Source organism: Rhinopithecus roxellana, chromosome 7 (assembly GCF_007565055.1).
Source record: "Rhinopithecus roxellana isolate Shanxi Qingling chromosome 7, ASM756505v1, whole genome shotgun sequence".
Lineage (NCBI taxonomy): Eukaryota > Metazoa > Chordata > Mammalia > Primates > Cercopithecidae > Rhinopithecus > Rhinopithecus roxellana.
Window position 1 is genome coordinate 84,116,172 of NC_044555.1, and position 22,202 is coordinate 84,138,373.

Here is a 22,202-nt window from a genome sequence, read left to right on the forward strand (position 1 = left end):
GTCTCACTGTGTTGCCCAGGCTGGTCTCAAACTCCTGGCTTCAAACAATCCTCCCACCTCGGCCTCCCAAAGTGTAGAGATTAGAGGGTGAGCCACTATGCCTAGCCAGAAAAGGGAACTCTTATACACCGTTGGTAGGAATGTAAATTAGTACAGCCATTATGGAAAATAGTATGGCAACTTCTTGGCCAGGCGTGGTGGCTCATGTGTGTAATCCCAGCACTTTGGGAGACTGAGGCAGGCAGACTGCTTGTGTCTAGGAGATCGAGACCAGCTCTGGTAACATGGTAAAACCCGGTCTCTACTAAAAATACAAAAATTAGCCAGGTGAGGTGGTGTGCACCTGTAGTCCCAGCTACTTGGGGAGCTGAGACAGGAGGATCACTTGAGCCCAGGAAGTCAAGGCTTTACTGAGCCGAGATCACGCAGAGAGCACTCCAGTCTGGGTGACAAAGTGAGACCCTGTCTCAAAAAAAAAAAAAAAATAAGTTCGAGCATTAGTCAGAAAAAGGTAACAAGAACATCATCCACACAAAATCCGGTCATCAGATAAAGTAGACATTAAGGTTAAAAAAAGGAGATCAGCCAGGCATGGTGGCTCACACCAGTAATCCCAGCACTCTGGGAGGCCAAGGCGGGTGGATCACCTGAGGTCAGGAGTTCAAGACCAGCCTGGCCAACATGGGGGAAATCCTGTCTTTAATAAAAATATAAAAATTAGCCAGGTGTTGTGGCAGGTGCCTATAATCCCAGCTACTCAGAAGGCTGAGGCAGGAAAATCTATTGAACCCAGGAGACAGAGGTTGCAGTGAGCCAAGTTCACACCACTGCACTCCAGCCTGGGCAATGGAGCAAGACTCCGTCTCAAAAAAAAAAAAAAAAATCATTAGGTTGGTTTCCCCAGCAACAGGAGAAAAACCACAAATAAATCAGGTTACTGCGGAAGGTTCAGTCCACCAGGAAGTTATAACAATTCAAAATTGGTACACACTTGGTAATATAGCCACAAAATAGATAAAGCAGAAAGCAAAATTGAAAGAACTACAAGAAAAAACAAATCTATAATTATATGAAGGCTGTAAGGAAAAATAATCTGAATAACCATAAATTTCTCATCAGAAACCATAGAAGCCAGATGGAAGTTGCAGAATACTTTTCAAGTGCAAAAAGAAAAGAATTATTGACCAGGCATGGTGGCTCACACCTGTAATCTTAGCACTTTGGGAGGCCAAGGAGGATGGTTCACCTGAGGTCAGGAGTTCGAGAGCAGCCTGACCAATATGGTGAAACCCTGTCTTTACTAAAATTACAAAAATTAACTGGGCATGATGGTGGGCGCCTGTAGTCCCAGCTACTCGGGAGGTTGAGGCAGGAGAATGACTTGAACCCAGGAGGCGGAGGTTGCACTGAGCCGAGATCACACCACTGCTCTCCAGCCTGGTGACAGAGCAAGACTCAGTCTCAAAAAAAAAAAAAAAGAAAAGAAAAAAATGAAAAGAATTACCAACCTAGAATTCTATATCCAGCAACTATCCTTCAAGAATGAAGAGGAGGGCTGGGTGTGGTGGCCCATGCCTATAATCCCAACACTTTGAGAGGCTGAAGAGGGAGAATCACTTGAGTCCAACAGTTTAAGACCAGCCTGGACAACACAGTGAGACCCCATCTCTACTAAAAATTTAAAAAATTAGCCTGGCATGGTAGCACGTGCCTGTAGTCCCAGTTACTGGGGAGGCTGAGGCAAGAGGATCAATTGCTTGCATCTGGAAAGTTGAAGCTGCAGTGAGCCATGACTGCACCACTGCACTCCAGCCTGGGTGTCACAGCAAAACCCTGTCTTCAAAAAACAGAGAATTTGTTGCCACCCAACCCTAAAAGCATGGTTAAAAGAAGTTCTCTAAACAGGAAAAAAATGATAACATAAGGAAATCTTGAAAATCAGGAATTAAGAAAGAACAATTTAAAGGGTAAAAATATAAATAAATACAACAGACTTTCCTTCTCTTGAGTTTTCTAAGTTATGTTTGATGGCGGAAGCAAAAATTATAACACTAATGTGGTTCTCAATATTGAAGACAATTATATATAATAGAGGGTAAAGGGACATAAAGTGAGGTACGATTTCTAAAGTTCACTCAAAGTGAATGTCAACTGGGGTAAAGACAGAGAAGGCAGATCTCACAAAGTATTGGGAAGCCACTTTTTCTTTCTTTTTTTTTTTAACACTGTGCATTTCCTATTTACTCCTTGACTCTCTAAATCTAGCTTTTTAAAGGAGCCAAGTAACCATAGTTTTACTAAGACCACTAACGAGTTCTCCTCTTGCTTGACTTTTACACTGCCTTTGATAATGTTGAGTACTTTCTCCTTAAAATCTTTTCTCTCCTGTTGCCATGGAAACCAACCTAGTGATCTCCTACATTTATGTATACTTTTTTCCAGTGTCCTAGATTGACTTCTACTACCTATTCCTTATTTTTGTGCTTCTCAAAGTTCAGGCCTCAAACCATGTGCACTGGAAACAACTGAGCCCTACTCCGAACCCAGGGATTCAAACCCCTGGATGTGAGTTCCCGAGCATTGCCTTTTAACAAGCTCCCCCAGGCAATTCAAGAGTGATAACTACTGCTTTAAATGTTGACCCACAAGGTTCTGAACTGGTCCTTTTCTACCTCTACTTGTTATACACACAAAATTAAAACACACTCAAAACTTCCACCACTTGCTGCTATCAACAAAATAAGTAAACTGCTCACCCTCCCATCCCAAACACCTATAATCCCACCTGGCACAAAGAATATTTGTTTGAGTGAACATGGTGACTCTCAAACCTGCTTTGTCAACAAGATCTATCTTTTTTAGGCTCCAGATGTGCGTGTGCAGCTCCAATGAACATGTGCACCTGAATGTCCCAAAGTTACCCTGAATCAGTTAGGATTGAGTTCAGCTAACAGTAATAGAAAAACCTAAAAGAATAGCGACTTACATAACACAGAAGTTTATTTCTAACAATTGTCTGAAAACAGATAATATGGGCTAGTATGAAAGCTCTGCTCCACCAAGTTCTCAGGGACTCTGGCTCCTGGCTGCTTTCCACCCACTGCACAGTGTCTAGCATATGGTCCCCATCTCATGCTCCAAGATGGAGCTCCAGTCAAAACCACATTCGTAACAGCAGGATAAAAGCAGGAAGAAGGAAGAGGAAAGGACATTCTCATCTCTCTATAATATACTTTCTGGAAAAAGTACACACTATGTGTACTTTTATTCCATCAACCAGGACTTAGTCTCGTGGCCATACCATACTGCTAGGAGTCTGGAAATGTAGTCTGTATGTTAGGTAGCCAATTGTAATACTAAGAAAAAGAGAGAGAAGAAATACTGGAGGACAACAGCATTCTCAGCCACACGTTCCAAACTCACTGTGTTCCAAAGTGAACTCCTCAGTTTTTAGGATAAACTGGAATTTTGCACTTTTGTTATGTATCCATCCTACCTTTATCTCCATTCTGCCTGGCAAACTCCTGCTTCTCATCTAATACTCACATCATGCACCTTTTGTGATGCTTTCCTATTTATGCAACCACCTTTCCCTCCGGCCAAGACTGGAAGTCTTTGGGCCACCTCCACATCTAGCATACATCTCTATTTTTGCATTGCTAATACTACATCTCTTTTTTACAAGTCTATGCCTCCATGCTTCCCTCTTCCATTAGCAGGTAAACTTCTTGAGGGTAGAGACTATGTTTTATTTATCTTAATATCATATACACATAGATCTGTATCATACTAAATTTTACAAAATCAACCATTAATATCTACTTCCTAGACTTATGGAAACAGGAAACTGGTTAAAGATGTACCTAATAAAAAGGACACTGTGGTACATAGTACTGTAGTATAATGGAATGTGTTAAAGTCCCAAATTACAGATGATCCTAATAGCCATTGCAAGAATAATGGCTACAAGCTCTTACCTAGACATTACACTCCTCTGCACACTTTGCCTACTTATTTTCTACATCTATCTTTCTTTTTTTCCTCATAAAAATAAATATACTTAGTAGGGTAAGTTTTTAAAGTATGTTTATATTCAATCCCACTAAGCTTATTTTTTATTTATTTATTTTTTTGAGACAGAGTTTCGTTCTTGTCGCCCAGGCTGGAGTGCAGTGGCATGATCTCGGCTCACTGCAACCTCCACCTCCCAGGTTCAAGTGATTCTCCTGCCTCGGCCTCCTGAGTAGCTAGGATTACAGGCACATGCTACCACGTCCGGCTAATTGAATCCCATTAAGTTTATATTAAACTTAGGCCAATGATTGGGTTCTATGCTTAGACCCCACTTAAGCCTCAGCAGTTACTCCATCATAGAAGACCAGGTTAGGCATATCTAAGCCCTTGAAAGAGTCACCAAGGAACATCAACATGTTGACATTTCTTTCTCTGAAAGAAAATATCTAGATCATAGTACTCAGCTTAGGAAACACTGTTACAACTAATCAACATTACCATGACTAAAATAACATACTAATTTATGATGGCTTCCACAGAGTCAAAAATTTTCACTGTAGATTTAACTTAAGGCTATCAAAGTGTCAATTTAACTTAAAAACAGGACCAAAATCATGTAAGACATGTTTATAACAGTTGTTAAGCCCAACCTTTTAAAAAATATCTTTGAGATATGAACAATGGAATACCATGCATAATTTTTCATTGAATATCAACTATAAAAGGAGCTGAGTGCGTACCACCCCCCTTGCTTATAGTAACAAGACCTCAGTAGTCCAAATATGACTTTTAGCTTTGTCCATATTCTCCAGTTGGACTGGAACTCAGACTATGATGCTGCAGTGACCTCAAGAATTCTAATCATAGCTTTCCTTTACCTCCAGTTCTCTAGCCTGGAAAGTGCTTTGTTCTGCCTGCCACCAGTTGGGGCATGAAGTCCTAGTACCACCAATGCTAACCACAATGCCACCAACGACAGTTACATCTAACTTCAATAAAGTAAAAGAAAATGTAGTTAACTATTATCTTACCACTAGTTCCTGGGGGTTGTAATACATCTCCTGTCAGGCGACACCACCCAACTGGGAAAATATCTCGAGAATCATACTTGCACCAGTAATCAAAAGCTCCACTCCAGCCATCGAATGTGATATGAACTTCATCCCCTTTAACATCTCCAATGGTCGCAGGACAGATGAGATATGGGTTCTTTTTGTCAATAGCTTCTAGTTTCATCCCCACTTTAAAATTATTTAGTGGGGGCTTTGGTGGTTCCTATCAAAACATTTAAAAAAAAAAAAGATTTCATTGTTAAGATGTATTAAGACCCATGTGCTCGAAGTGAAAAGTTGCGTATTCTCTCACAACCCTTAGCAACCAAAAATTAAGCTCCACATCTAATTATTAATTAATACAGGAAGACAACAGTTCTCACAGATCCGAAACTCTGCTCTATAACATCTCATATTTTCTCCAGAGCAGAGTCAAGAACCTGGAAAGAAACAAAACCAACCAGATTCATTCATTCAAGAAATATGTATTATCTACTATGTAGCAGGAATTTAAGATTCATTGATGAACAAATAAATCAAACATCCCTGCTCTGGTGGAGCTTACATTCTAGTGCTGGTGGTAGTAGTGGTTGTGGACAGGGAAAAGCAATCAACAAGAAATTTTACAACAGGCAGTCAGACAAACCTAACGAATATGTAAACTGGTGTGTCAAAAAATGGTAAGTCCAAAGAAAAGAAACAACATCAGATAATATCCTAAAAGAAACCCAAAGTATAAGAATTCTAAAGAAAATGAATAACTTAAAATTTAAAAAAAAAAAGAAACTCAAAGGATAAAATACAGACACAAGAACATGAAAGTCATATAGTCTGGGGTCATTTACAATACCCAATCCAGAAATCAATATTTTAAAAAGTATTAGTCACAAAAAGGCTAAAGCATGTAAATATTAACAGGACTGCTAAAAAGCCCAAGTGTTATGTTAAAAGCAACATATTTTCTTTCAATCTGCTTTTCATCCTACTAAATGGCACCATCACAGCAATCCAGTCACCTAAGCCAAAAGACTGGAAATAGTAATCCTATTCTACTGACACTTGCTCAAATTAAAGGAGAAAAAAAAAAGAACAAAAAAATAGTAGTCCTGGACTGGTGATTTTCTGCCCGAATGAACATTAGAATCACCTGTGACCGGAACTGGGTGGAGCTCACAGCAGCTCAAGGAAGCCTGCCTGTCTCTGTAGTCTCCACCTCTGGGGACAGCGCACAGCTGAAGACCAACAGGGGAAGTAGCGGGAGCCGGTGCAGACGCGAACGACTCTGTCTGACAGCTTTGGGGAGAGCCGCGGATCTCCCAACGCAGAGGTTGAGATCTGAGAACGGACAGACTGCCTGCTCAGGTGTGTCCCTGACCCCTGAGTAGCCTAGCTGGGAGAAATCCCCCACTAGGGGCAGTCTGACACCCCACACCTCACAGGGTGGAGTACACCCCTGAGAGGACACTTCCAAAGGAAGAATCAGACAGGTACACTCGCTGTTCAGCAATATTCTATCTTCGGCAACCTCTGCTGCTGATACCCAGGCAAACAGGGTCTGGAGTGGACCTCAAGCAATCTCCAACAGACCAACAGAGAGTCCTTCTGACTGTCAGAAGGAAAACTATCAAACAGGAAGGACACCTATACCAAAACCCCATCAGTTCGTCACCACCATCAAAGACCAGAGACAGATAAAACCACAAAGATGGGGAAGAAGCAGGGCAGAAAAGCTGGAAATTCAAAAAATAAGAGCGCATCTCCCCCTGCAAAGGAGCGCAGCCCATCACCAGCAACGGATCAAAGCTGGTCAGAGAATGACTTGGACGAGAGGAGAGAAGTAGGCTTCAGTCCATCAAACTTATCAGAGCTAAAGGAGGAATTACGTACCCAGCGCAAAGAAACTAAAAATCTTGAAAAAAGAGTGGAAGAATTGACAGCTAGACTCATTAATGCAGAGAAGATCATAAACGAAATGACAGAGATGAAAACCATGACACGAGAAATACGTGACAAATGCACAAGCTTCAGTAACCGACTCGATCAACTGGAAGAAAGAGTATCAGCGATTGAAGATCAAATGAATGAAATGAAGCGAGAAGAGAAACCAAAAGAAAAAAGAAGAAAAAGAAATGAGCAAAGCCTGCAAGAAGTATGGGATTACGTAAAAAGACCAAATCTACGTCTGATTGGGGTGCCTGAAAGTGAGGGGGAAAATGGAACCAAGTTGGAAAACACTCTTCAGGATATCATCCAGGAGAACTTCCCCAACCTAGTAGGGCAGGCCAACATTCAAATTCAGGAAATACAGAGAACGCCACAAAGATACTCCTCCAGAAGAGCAACTCCAAGACACATAATTGCCAGATTCACCAAAGTTGAAATGAAGGAAAAAATCTTAAGGGCAGCCAGAGAGAAAGGTCGGGTCACCCACAAAGGGAAGCCCATCAGACTAACAGCAGATCTCTCGGCAGAAACTCTCCAAGCCAGAAGAGAGTGGGGGCCAATATTCAACGTTCTTAAAGAAAAGAATTTTAAACCCAGAATTTCATATCCAGCCAAACTAAGTTTCATAAGTGAAGGAGAAATAAAATCCTTTACAGATAAGCAAATGCTTAGAGATTTTGTCACCACCAGGCCTGCCTTACAAGAGACCCTGAAGGAAGCCCTAAACATGGAGAGGAACAACCGGTACCAGCCATCGCAAAAACTTGGCAAAATGTAAAGACCATCGAGGCTAGGAAGAAACTGCATCAACTAACGAGCAAAATAACCAGTTAATATCATAATGGCAGGATCAAGTTCACACATAACAATATTAACCTTAAATGTTAATGGACTAAATGCTCCAATAAAAAGACACAGACTGGCAAACTGGATAAAGAGTCAAGACCCATCAGTCTGCTGTATTCAGGAGACCCATCTCACATGCAGAGACATACATAGGCTCAAAATAAAGGGATGGAGGAAGATCTACCAAGCAAATGGAGAACAAAAAAAAGCAGGGGTTGCAATCCTAGTCTCTGATAAAACAGATTTTAAACCATCAAAGATCAAAAGAGACAAAGAAGGCCATTACATAATGGTAAAGGGATCAATTCAACAGGAAGAGCTAACTCTCCTAAATATATATGCACCCAATACAGGAGCACCCAGATTCATAAAGCAAGTCCTTAGAGACTTACAAAGAGACTTAGACTCCCATACAATAATAATGGGAGACTTCAACACTCCGCTGTCAACATTAGACAGATCAACGAGACAGAAAGTTAACAAGGATATCCAGGAATTGAACTCATCTCTGCACCAAGCGGACCTAATAGACATCTATAGAACTCTCCACCCCAAATCAACAGAATATACATTCTTCTCAGCACCACATCGCACTTATTCCAAAATTGACCACATAATTGGAAGTAAAGTACTCCTCAGCAAATGTAAAAGAACAGAAATTATAACAAACTGTCTCTCAGACCACAGTGCAATCAAACTAGAACTCAGGACTAAGAAACTCAATCAAAACCGCTCAACTACATGGAAACTGAACAACCTGCTCCTGAATGACTACTGGGTACATAACGAAATGAAAGCGGAAATAAAGATGTTCTTTGAAACCAATGAGAACAAAGATACAACATACCAGAATCTCTGGGACACATTTAAAGCAGTGTGTAGAGGGAAATTTATAGCACTAAATGCCCACAAGAGAAAGCAGGAAAGATCTAAAATTGACACTCTAACATCACAATTAAAAGAACTAGAGAGGCAAGAGCAATCACATTCAAAAGCTAGCAGAAGGCAAGAAATAACTAAGATCAGAGCAGAACTGAAGGAGATAGAGACACAAAAAACCCTCCAAAAAATCAATGAATCCAGGAGTTGGTTTTTTGAAAAGATCAACAAAATTGACAGACCGCTAGCAAGGCTAATAAAGAAAAAAAGAGAGAGGAATCAAATAGATGCAATAAAAAATGATAAAGGGGATATCACCACTGACCCCACAGAAATACAAACTACCATCAGAGAATACTATAAACGCCTCTACGCAAATCAACTAGAAAATCTAGAAGAAATGGATAATTTCCTGGACACTTACACTCTCCCAAGGCTAAACCAGGAAGAAGTTGAATCCCTGAATAGACCAATAGCAGGCTCTGAAATTGAGGCAACAATTAATAGCCTACCCACCAAAAAAAGTCCAGGACCAGATGGATTCACAGCTGAATTCTACCAGAGGTACAAGGAGGAGCTGGTACCATTCCTTCTGAAACTATTCCAATCAATAGAAAAAGAGGGAATCCTCCCTAACTCATTTTATGAGGCCAACATCATCCTGATACCAAAGCCTGGCAGAGACACAACAAAAAAAGAGAATTTTAGACCAATATCCCTGATGAACATTGATGCAAAAATCCTCAATAAAATACTGGCAAACCGGATTCAGCAGCACATCAAAAAGCTTATCCACCATGATCAAGTGGGCTTCATCCCTGGGATGCAAGGCTGGTTCAACATTCGCAAATCAATAAATGTAATCCAGCATATAAACAGAACCAAAGACAAGAACCACATGATTGTCTCAATAGATGCAGAAAAGGCTTTTGACAAAATTCAACAGCCCTTCATGCTAAAAACGCTCAATAAATTCGGTATTGATGGAACATACCTCAAAATAATAAGAGCTATTTATGACAAACCCACAGCTAATATCATACTGAATGGGCAAAAACTGGAAAAATTCCCTTTGAAAACTGGCACAAGACAGGGATGCCCTCTCTCACCACTCCTATTCAACATAGTGTTGGAAGTTCTGGCTAGGGCAATCAGGCAAGAGAAAGAAATCAAGGGTATCCAGTTAGGAAAAGAAGAAGTCAAATTGCCCCTGTTTGCAGATGACATGATTGTATATTTAGAAAACCCCATCGTCTCAGCCCAAAATCTCCTTAAGCTGATAAGCAACTTCAGCAAAGTCTCAGGATACAAAATTAATGTGCAAAAATCACAAGCATTCTTATACACCAGTAACAGACAAGCAGAGAGCCAAATCAGGAATGAACTTCCATTCACAATTGCTTCAAAGAGAATAAAATACCTAGGAATCCAGCTTACAAGGGATGTAAAGGACCTCTTCAAGGAGAACTACAAACCACTGCTCAGTGAAATCAAAGAGGACACAAACAAATGGAAGAACATACCATGCTCATGGATAGGAAGAATCAATATCGTGAAAATGGCCATACTCCCCAAGGTTATTTATAGATTCAATGCCATCCCCATCAAGCTACCAATGAGTTTCTTCACAGAATTGGAAAAAACTGCTTTAAAGTTCATATGGAACCAAAAAAGAGCCCGCATTGCCAAGACAATCCTAAGTCAAAAGGACAAAGCTGGAGGCGTCACGCTACCTGACTTCAAACTATACTACAAGGCTACAGTAACCAAAACAGCATGGTACTGGTACCAAAACAGAGATATAGACCAATGGAACAGAACAGAGTCCTCAGAAATAATACCGCACATCTACAGCCATCTGATCTTTGACAAACCTGAGAGAAACAAGAAATGGGGAAAGGATTCCCTATTTAATAAATGGTGCTGGGAAAATTGGCTAGCCATAAGTAGAAAGCTGAAACTGGATCCTTTCCTTACCCCTTATACCAAGATTAATTCAAGATGGATTAGAGACTTAAATGTTAGACCTAATACCATAAAAACCCTAGAAGAAAATCTAGGTAGTACCATTCAGGACATAGGCATGGGCAAGGACTTCATGTCTAAAACACCAAAAGCAACGGCAGCAAAAGCCAAAATTGACAAATGGGATCTAATTAAACTAAAGAGCTTTTGCACAGCAAAAGAAAGTACCATCAGAGTGAACAGGCAACCTACAGAATGGGAGAAAATTTTTGCAACCTACTCATCTGACAAAGGGCTAATATCCAGAATCTACAAAGAACTCAAACAAATATACGAGAAAAAAACAAACAACCCCATCAAAAAGTGGGGAAAGGATATGAACAGACATTTCTCAAAAGAAGATATTCATACAGCCAACAGACACATGAAAAAATGCTCATCATCACTGGCCATCAGAGAAATGCAAATCAAAACCACAATGAGATACCATCTCACACCAGTTAGAATGGCAATCATTAAGAAGTCAGGAAACAACAGGTGTTGGAGAGGATGTGGAGAAATAGGAACACTTTTACACTGTTGGTGGGATTGTAAACTAGTTCAACCATTATGGAAAACAGTATGGCAATTCCTCAAGGATCTAGAACTAGATGTACCATATGACCCAGCCATCCCACTACTGGGTATATACCCAAAGGATTATAAATTAGTCTACTACAAAGACACATGTACACGTATGTTTATTGCGGCACTATTCACAATAGCAAAGACTTGGAATCAACCCAAATGTCCATCTGTGACAGACTGGATTAAGAAAATGTGGCACATATACACCATGGAATACTATGCAGCCATAAAAAAGGATGAGTTTGCGTCCTTTGTAGGGACATGGATGCAGCTGGAAACCATCATTCTTAGCAAACTATCACAAGAACAGAAAACCAAACACCGCATGTTCTCACTCATAGGTGGGAACTGAACAATGAGATCACTTGGACTCGGGAAGGGGAACATCATGCACTGGGGCCTATCATGGGGAGGGGGGAGGGGGGAGGAGGGAGGGATTGCATTGGGGAGTTATACATGATATAAATGATGAATTGATGGGTGCTGACGAGTTGATGGGTGCAGCACACCAACATGGCATAAGTATACATATGTAACAAACCTGCACGTTATGCACATGTACCCTAGAACTTAAAGTATAATAAAAAAAAAAAAAAAAGAATCACCTGTGACCACACTACCAATGATACTAATTGAATTGGTCTATGGTGGGGCCTGGGAAGCAGCAATATTTTAATTATCAGGGAAATTCTAAGGTGCACTTGAGGTTAAGAACCACTACCCTAGATTAATCCCTTTCACTTACCCAAAATTCAATTAAAAACCACAACTTCCCAATCAGAGCTGGATTTTAAACCTAGGCAGTCTGTCTCGGAGTCACCTCCTTGGAGCACCCTACCCCAGCATCTGCCTGGACAACTCATTCAGGTTAAAGCCCAGTTCTCCTAGCTTCCTTGAATGCTTCCCTGACCAACCCCTGTCCACTCCTAGGCCCAGTTCCAACCAAGCCACTTTCATCTTCAATTGTAATATCACTACAGAAATGTGTTCATTCCTCTACAAGACTAAGAGATTATTAAAAACAGGTATTCATATTATTATTTCCAGCACAATAACCAACAGCGAGCAATTTTTTAAATGAAAGAACCAAGGAATCACCCGAAAACAGTAAATAAGCTCTCAACTAATTCTCGCACCAATTTAAAAAGTATATCTGGTAGGTTGGTTTCTTTTTGAAATGCCCCCTTAAAACACATCTCATCACCCTATATTTTTCCATTGTTACTCTTCACACTCTTACAATCTGAGAGCTCCTTAATTATTAGCTTCCAACGTCCTTTTAATTACATATTCTTTTTTTAATTTTATTTTTATAGAGACGAAGCCTCGCTATGTTGACCAGGCTGGTCTTGAACTCCGGGCCTAAAGCAATCCTCCCACCTCAGCCTCTCAAACTGCTGAGATTACAGGTGTGAGCTACCATGCCAGGCTGAATTACATATCTTAATTTGATTCGTAAAAACCACCCTGGGCTCAAACCTATAATCCCTAATTCAGCACTTTCGGAGGCCAAGACGGGTGGATTGGTTGAGCTCAGGAGTTTGACACCAGCCTGGACAACAAGACAAAACCCTGTCTCTACAAAAAAATACGAAAATTAGCTGGGCATGGTGGCAGCACACCTGTAGTCCCAGCTACTTAGTGGGCTGAGGCAGAAGAATCACTTGAGCTCCGGAAGTCATCCAGGCTGTGGTGAGCCGTGTTCTTGCCACTGCACTCCAGCCTGGGCAACAGAGTGAGACCCTGCCTCAAAAAAAGTAAAAATTGAAGATGGCCGAATAGGAACAGCTCCAGTTTCCAACTCCCAGCACGAGCGACACAGAAGACTGGTGATTTCTGCATTTTCAACTGAGGTACTGGGGTCATCTCACTAGGGAGTGCCGGACAATCGGTGCTGGTCAGCTGCTGCAGCCTGACCAGCAAGAGCTGAAGCAGGGCAAGGCATCGCCTCACCTGGGAAGCGCAAGGGGGAAGGGAATCCCTTTTCCTAGCCAGGGGAACTGAGACACACAACACCTGGAAAATCGGGTAACTCCCACCCCAATACTGCGCTTTAAGCAAACGGGCACACCAGAAGAATATATCCCTCACCTGGCTGGGAGGGTCCCACGCCCACGGAGCCTCCCTCATTGCTAACACAGCAGTCTGCGGCGATCTAACCGCAAGGCAGCAGCGAGGCTGGGGGAGGGGCGCCCGCCATTGCTGAGGCTTAAGTAGGTAAACAAAGCTGCTGAGAAGCTCGAACTGGGTGGAGCTCACAGCAGCTCAAGGAGCCCTGCCTGTCTCTATAGACTCCACCTCTGGGGGCAGGGCTCAGCTAAAAAAACAACAGGGGAAGCAGCAGAGGCCTGAGCAGACGTGAATGACTCTGTCTGACAGCTTTGAAGAGAGCAGTGGATCTCCCAACACGGAGGTTGAGATCTGAGAACGGACAGACTGTCTGCTCAAGTGGGTCCCTGACCCCTGAGTAGCCTAACTGGGAGACATCCCCCACTAGGGGCAGTCTGACACCCCACACCTCACAGGGTGGAGTACACCCCTGAGAGGAAGCTTCCAAAGTAAGAATCAGACAGGTACACTCGCTGTTCAGCAATATTCTATCTTCTGCAACCTCTGCTGCTGATACCCAGGCAAACAGGGTCTGGAGTGGACCTCAAGCAATCTCCAACAGACCTATAGCTGAGGGTCCTGACTGTCAGAAGGAAAACTATCAAACAGGAAGGACACCTATACCAAAACCCCATCAGTACGTCACCATCATCAAAGACCAGAGACAGATAAAACCAAAAAGATGGGGAAAAAGCAGGGCAGAAAAGCTGGAAATTCAAAAAATAAGAGCGCATCTCCCCCTGCAAAGGAGCGCAGCCCATCGCCAGCAACAGATCGAAGCTGGCCAGATAATGACTTTGACGAGATGAGAGAAGGCTTCAGTCCATCAAACTTCTCAGAGCTAAAGGAGGAATTACGTACCCAGCACAAAGAAACTAAAAATCTTGAAAAAAGAGTGGAAGAATTGACAGCTAGACTAATTAATGCAGAGAAGGTCATAAACGAAATGACAGAGATGAAAACCATGACACGAGAAATACGTGACAAATGCACAAGCTTCAGTAACCAACTCGATCAACTGGAAGAAAGAGTATCAGCGATTGAGGATCAAATGAATGAAATGAAGCGAGAAGAGAAACCAAAAGAAAAAAGAAGAAAAAGAAATGAACAAAGCCTGCAAGAAGTATGGGATTATGTAAAAAGACCAAATCTACGTCTGATTGGGGTGCCTGAAAGTGAGGGGGAAAATGGAACCAAGTTGGAAAACACTCTTCAGGATATCATCCAGGAGAACTTCCCCAACCTAGTAGGGCAGGCCAACATTCAAATTCAGGAAATACAGAGACCACCACAAAGATACTCCTCCAGAAGAGCAACTCCAAGACACATAATTGCCAGATTCACCAAAGTTGAAATGAAGGAAAAAATCTTAAGGGCAGCCAGAGAGAAAGGTCGGGTTACCCACAAAGGGAAGCCCATCAGACTAACAGCAGATCTCTCGGCAGAAACTCTACAAGCCAGAAGAGAGTGGGGGCCAGTATTCAACGTTCTTAAAGAAAAGAATTTTAAACCCAGAATTTCATATCCAGCCAAACTAAGTTTCATAAGTGAAGGAGAAAAAAAAACCTTTACAGATAAGTAAATGCTTAGAGATTTTGTCACCACCAGGCCTGCCTTACAAGAGACCCTGAAGGAAGCCCTAAACATGAAAAGGAACAACCAGTACCAGCCATTGCAAAAACATGCCAAAATGTAAAGACCATCGAGGCTAGGAAGAAACTGCATCAACTAACGAGCAAAATAACCAGTTAATATCATAATGGCAGGATCAAGTTCACACATAACAATATTAACCTTAAATGTAAATGGACTAAATGCTCCAATTAAAAGACACAGACTGGCAAACTGGATAAAGAGTCAAGACCCATCAGTCTGCTGTATTCAGGAGACCCATCTCACATGCAGAGACATACATAGGCTCAAAATAAAGGGATGGAGGAAGATCTACCAAGCAAATGGAGAACAAAAAAAAGCAGGGGTTGCAATCCTAGTCTCTGATAAAACAGACATTAAACCATCAAAGATCAAAAGAGACAAAGAAGGCCATTACATAATGGTAAAGGGATCAATTCAACAGGAAGAGCTAACTATCTTAAATATATATGCACCCAATACAGGAGCACCCAAATTCATAAAGCAAGTCCTTAGAGACTTACAAAGAGACTTAGACTCTCATACAATAATAATGGGAGACTTCAACACTCCACTGTCAACATTAGACAGATCAACAAGACAGAAGGTTAACAAGGATATCCAGGACTTGAACTCATCTCTGCACCAAGCGGACCTAATAGACATCTATAGAACTCTCCACCCCAAATCAACAGAATATACATTCTTCTCAGCACCACATCACACTTATTCCAAAATTGACGACATAATTGGAAGTAAAGCACTCCTCAGCAAATGTATAAGAACAGAAATTATAACAAACTGTCTCTCAGACCACAGTGCAATCAAACTAGAACTCAGGACTAAGAAACTCAATCAAAACCGCTCAACCACATGGAAACTGAATAACCTGCTCCTGAATGACTACTGGGTACATATGAAATGAAGGCAGAAATAAAGATGTTCTTTGAAACCAATGAGAACAAAGATACAACATACCAGAATCTCTGGGACACATTTAAAGCAGTGTGTAGAGGGAAATTTATAGCACTAAATGCCCACAAGGGAAAGCAGGAAAGATCTAACATTGACACTCTAACATCACAATTAAAAGAACTAGAGAGGCAAGAGCAAACACATTCAAAAGCTAGCAGAAGGCAAGAAATAACTAAGATCAGAGCAGAACTGAAGGAGATAGAGACACAAAAAACCCTCCAAAAAATCAATGAATCCAGGAGTTGGTTTTTTGAAAAGATCAACAAAATTGACAGACCGCTAGCAAGACTAATAAAGAAGAAAAGAGAGAGGAATCAAATAGACGCAATAAAAAATGATAAAGGGGATATCACCACCGACCCCACAGAAATACAAACAACCATCAGAGAATACTATAAACACCTCTACGCAAATCAACTAGAAAATCTAGAAGAAATGGATAATTTCCTGGACACTTACACTCTCCCAAGACTAAACCAGGAAGAAGTTGAATCCCTGAATAGACCAATAGTAGGCTCTGAAATTGAGGCAACAATTAATAGCCTACCCACCAAAGAAAGTCCAGGACCAGATGGATTCACAGCTGAATTCTACCAGAGGTACAAGGAGGAGCTGGTACCATTCCTTCTGAAACTATTCCAATCAATAGAAAAAGAGGGAATCCTCCCTAACTCATTTTATGAGGCCAACATCATCCTGATACCAAAGCCTGGCAGAGACACAACAAAAAAAGAGAATTTTAGACCAATATCCCTGATGAACACCGATGCAAAAATTCTCAATAAAATACTGGCAAACCGGATTCAGCAGCACATCAAAAAGCTTGTCCACCATGATCAAGTGGGCTTCATCCCTGGGATGCAAGGCTGGTTCAACATTCACAAATCAATAAACATAATCCAGCATATAAACAGAACCAAAGTCAAGAACCACATGATTATCTCAATAGATGCAGAAAAGGCTTTTGACAAAATTCAACAGCCCTTCATGTTAAAAACGCTCAAGAAATTCGGTATTGATGGAACGTACCTCAAAATAATAAGAGCTATTTATGACAAACCCACAGCCAATATCATACTGAATGGGCAAAAACTGGAAAAATTCCCTTTGAAAACTGGTACAAGACAGGGATGCCCTCTCTCACCACTCCTATTCAACATAGTGTTGGAAGTTCTGGCTAGGGCAATCAGGCAACAGAAAGAAATAAAGGGTATTCAGTTAGGAAAAGAAGAAGTCAAATTGCCCCTGTTTGCAGATGACATGATTGTATATTTAGAAAACCCCATTGTCTCAGCCCAAAAGCTCCTTAACCTGATAAGCAACTTCAGCAAAGTCTCAGGATACAAAATTAATGTGCAAAAATCACAAGCATTCTTACACACCAGTAACAGACAAGCAGAGAGCCAAATCAGGAATGAACTTCCATTCACAATTGCTTCAAAGAGAATAAAATACCTAGGAATCCAACTTACAAGGGATGTCAAGGACCTCTTCAAGGAGAACTACAAACCACTGCTCAGTGAAATCAAAGAGGACACAAACAAATGGAAGAACATACCATGCTCATGGATAGGAAGAATCAATATCGTGAAAATGGCCATACTGCCCAAGGTCATTTATAGATTCAATGCCATCCCCATCAAGCTACCAATGAGTTTCTTCACAGAATTGGAAAAAACTGCTTTAAAGTTCATATGGAACCAAAAAAGAGCCCGCATTGCCAAGACAATCCTAAGTCAAAAGGACAAAGCTGGAGGCGTCACGCTACCTGACTTCAAACTATACTGCAAGGCTACAGTAACCAAAACAGCATGGTACTGGTACCAAAACAGAGCTATAGACCAATGGAACAGAACAGAGTCCTCAGAAATAATACCACACATCTACAGCCATCTGATCTTTGACAAACCTGAGAGAAACAAGAAATGGGGAAAGGATTCCCTATTTAATAAATGGTGCTGGGAAAATTGGCTAGCCATAAGTAGAAAGCTGAAACTGGATCCCTTCCTTACTCCTTATACGAAGATTAATTCAAGATGGATTAGAGACTTAAATGTTAGACCTAATACCATAAAAACCCTAGAAGAAAATCTAGGTAGTACCATTCAGGACATAGGCATGGGCAAGGACTTCATGTCTAAAACACCAAAAGCAATGGCAACAAAAGCCAAAATTGACAAATGGGATCTCATTAAACTAAATAGCTTCTGCACAGCAAAAGAAACTACCATCAGAGTGAACAGGCAACCTACAGAATGGGAGAAAATTTTTGCAATCTACTCATCTGACAAAGGGCTAATATCCAGAATCTACAAAGAACTCAAACAAATATACAAGAAAAAAACAACCCCATCAAAAAGTGGGGAAAGGATATGAACAGACATTTCTCAAAAGAAGACATTCATACAGCCAACAGACACATGAAAAAATGCTCATCATCACTCGCCATCAGAGAAATGCAAATCAAAACCACAATGAGATACTATCTCAAACCAGTTAGAATGGCAATCATTAAAAAATCAGGAAACGACAGTTGTTGGAGAGGATGTGGAGAAATAGGAACACTTTTACACTGTTGGTGGGATTGTAAACTAGTTCAACCATTATGGAAAACAGTATGGCAATTCCTCAAGGATCTAGAACTAGATGTACCATATGACCCAGCCATCCCAATACTGGGTATATACCCAAAGGATTATAAATTATTCTACTACAAAGACACATGCACACGTATGTTTATTGCAGCACTATTCACAATAGCAAAGACTTGGAATCAACCCAAATGTCCATCTGTGACAGACTGGATTAAGAAAATGTGGCACATATACACCATGGAATACTATGCAGCCATAAAAAAGGATGAGTTTGCGTCCTTTGTAGGGACATGGATGCAGCTGGAAACCATCATTCTTAGCAAACTATCACAAGAAGAGAAAACCAAACACCGCATGTTCTCACTCATAGGTGGGAACTGAACAATGAGATCACTTGGACTCGGGAAGAGGAACATCACACACTGGGGCCTATCATGGGGAGGGGGGAGGGGGGAGGGATTGCATTGGGGAGTTATACATGATATAAATGATGAATTGATGGGTGCTGACGAGTTGATGGGTGCAGCACACCAACATGGTACAAATATACATATGTAACAAACCTGCACGTTATGCACATGTACCCTAGAACTTAAAGTATAACAAAAATAAAAAATAAAAAAAATAAAGATAGAGGTGTTGATCCAAAAAAAAAAAAAAGTAAAAATTAAAATTAAAAATAAAAATAAATTTTAAAAAAAACCCACCCTGAAAGCCGGCAAGTCAAAAGGTAGATGATTAAAGATCAAAGTATTTGATAAATAGCTGATAAGTAAGAAGCAGTGTTACATGAAAGGGCTAAAGTTTAACTGCCTGTTACTATGTATGAGAAGAAAAAAGTGGGGAGGTGAGCTGCATTTAACAAAAAATAAACATGGCAGTTGACAAGCTTGTGCTAGATGCTCACAGAATGCAGAAAACATTCAACACACACATAAGGATCCCAGGACCTTACACTGTCATATAACAGACTGAGACTTCCTGTAGCAAACCAAACTAAGTTCAAATGGCAATGTATATTTTCTGCAACAAAACAATTAAAAGACTGGAATAAGCAATGCAATAGAACTAATTTTAAGATTCAAATATATAACCTAGGCTGGGCATGGTGGCTCACGCCTGTAATCCCAGAACTTTGGAATGCCGAGGTGGGCAAATCATTTGAGCCCAGGAGTTAGAGACCACCGGGGCAACATAGCGAAACCCTATCTCTACAAAAAGTATACAAATTGGCTCATGCCTGTAATCCCAGAACTTTGGGAGGCCGAGGTGGGTAGATCATGAGGTCAGGAGGTTGAGACCAGCCTGACCAACATGGTGGAACCCAGTCTCTACTAAAAATACAAAAATTAGCCAGGTGTGGTGATGCACACCTGTAATCCCAGCTACTCAGGAGGCTAAGGCAGGAGAATCGCTTGAACCCAGGAGGCAGAGGTTGCAGTGAGCCAAGATGGTGCCATTGCACTCCAGCCTGGGTGACAGAGCGAGACTCATCTCAAAAGAAAAAAAAAAAAATTAACTATGTGTGGTGGTGCATACCTGTAGTCCCAGCTACTCGGGAGGCTGAGGCAGGAGGATCTGCTTGAGCCTGGGAGGTGGACGTTGCAGTGAGCCAAGATGGTGCCACTGCACTCCAGCCTGGGCAACAAAGTGAGATGCTATCTCAAAAAAAAAAAAAAAGACAGGAAGGGAGGGAGGGAGGGAGGGAGGGACGGAAGGACAGGGAGGGAGGGAGGGAGGGAGGGAAGGACAACCTACAGAAAGGGAGAAAGAAAATGTTGGCAAACTATCCATCACAAGGGATTAATAACCAGAATATATAGGGAACTCAAACAACTCAATAGCAAAAACAAATACCTGATTTTAAAATGGGCAAAAGACCTGAATAGACATTTCTCAAAAGACACAGAAACAGCCAACAGATGCAAATCAAAACCACAATGAGATGCCATCTCACCCCAGTTAGAATGGCTATTATCAAAAAGACCAAAAAAAAAAAACAAATGTTGGTGAGAAAGCAGAGAAAAAAATAAAACTACCAAATGACCCAGCAATCCCACTTCTGGGGGTACATATCCAAAAGAAAGGAAATCAGTATATTGAAGAGACATCTGCACTCCCATGTTTACTGCAATACTATTCACAATAGCCAGATATGGAATCAAAAGTGTCCACCCATGAACAGAACTTCTCAAAAGGAGATGTACAAGTGGCTAACAAGCATATAAAAAAATGCTCAATATCACTAATCATTAGAGAAATGCAAATCAAAACCACAATGAGATGGTCAGGTGCAGTGGCTCATGCCTATAATCAGCCTCACTTTGGGAGGCTGAGGTGGGTGGATAACCTGAGGTCAGGAGTTCAAGACCAGCCTGGTCAACATGGTGAAACCCTGTCTCTACCAAAAATACAAAAAATTATCCGGGCTTGGGGGCTAGTCCCAGCTACTCGAGAGGCTGAGGCATGAGAATCTCTTGAACCCGAGAGACAGTGAGTCCGGGAGGAGAGGATGCAGTGAGGCGAAATTGGGCCACTGCACTCCAGCCTTGGAGACAGAATGAGACTCCATCTCAAAAAAAAAAAAAAAGAGAGAGAACCCACAATGAGATACTATCTCACACCAGTCAGAATGGCCATTATTAAAAAGTCAAAAAAGAGCAGATCCTGGTGAGGTTGCAGAGAAAAGAAAATGCTTATACACCGCTGGGGGGAATGTAAATTAGTTCAGCTACTGAGGAAAGCAGTTTGGAGATTTCTCAAAGAACTTAAAACAGAACTACCATTCGACCCAGCAATCCCATTACTGGGTATATACCCAAAGGAAAATAAATCATTCTACCATAGACACATGCTCACGTATGTTCATCACAGCACTATTTACAATGGTAAAGACGTGGAATCAACCTTGATGTCCATCAATGGTGGGCTGCATAAAGAAAATTTGGTACATATATACCATGGAATATAACGCAGCCATAAAAAAGGATGAGATCACGTCCTCTGTAACACAGATGGAGAGCTGGAGGCCATTACCCTAAAGGAACAGAAAACCAAATGCTGCATGTTCTCACTTATAAGTGGGAGCTAAACAGTGAGTACACATGGACACAAAGAGGTGAACAACAAACAACAGGGCCTACTTGAGGGTGGAAGGTAGGAGGAGGGTGAGAATCAAAAAACTACCTATTGGGTACTATGCTTATTACCGGGGTGATAAGATAATCTGTGCCCCAAACCCCCTCAACACACAATCTATCCATATTACAAACCTGCACATGTACCCCATGTACCTAAAATAAAAGTTGGAAAGAAAACAAAAAAACCAAGTGTCCATCAACAGGTGAACAAAGAAAATGTGACATATATACACAGTGGAAAATTATTTAACCATAAAAATGAAATCCTGTCAATGCAGCAACATGGATGGAACTGGAGGTCATTATGTTAAGTGAAATGCTTTTAAAGTATTTGGTTTGTCATCATCACCAGTTCTTTAATAACTTCCTGAACACAAAAATATAATTTGCAAAAGCAATAGCTAAAATAAACAAGGAATTCTCTT

The 22,202-nt window shown here is 41.1% G+C and overlaps 1 protein-coding gene across 2 annotated transcripts in view; it reads right to left on the reverse strand.

The window, feature by feature from the left end:
- Window positions 1-22,202, reverse strand: part of SCML2 (Scm polycomb group protein like 2) — a 114,870-nt gene that overhangs the window by 55,518 nt on the left and 37,150 nt on the right. For both annotated transcript variants that reach the window (XM_030933998.1, XM_030933997.1), the window contains exon 7: window positions 5,046-5,289. In XM_030933998.1, the coding sequence (XP_030789858.1) occupies window positions 5,046-5,289 (244 nt within the window). The remainder of the gene's footprint in view (window positions 1-5,045; window positions 5,290-22,202) is intronic.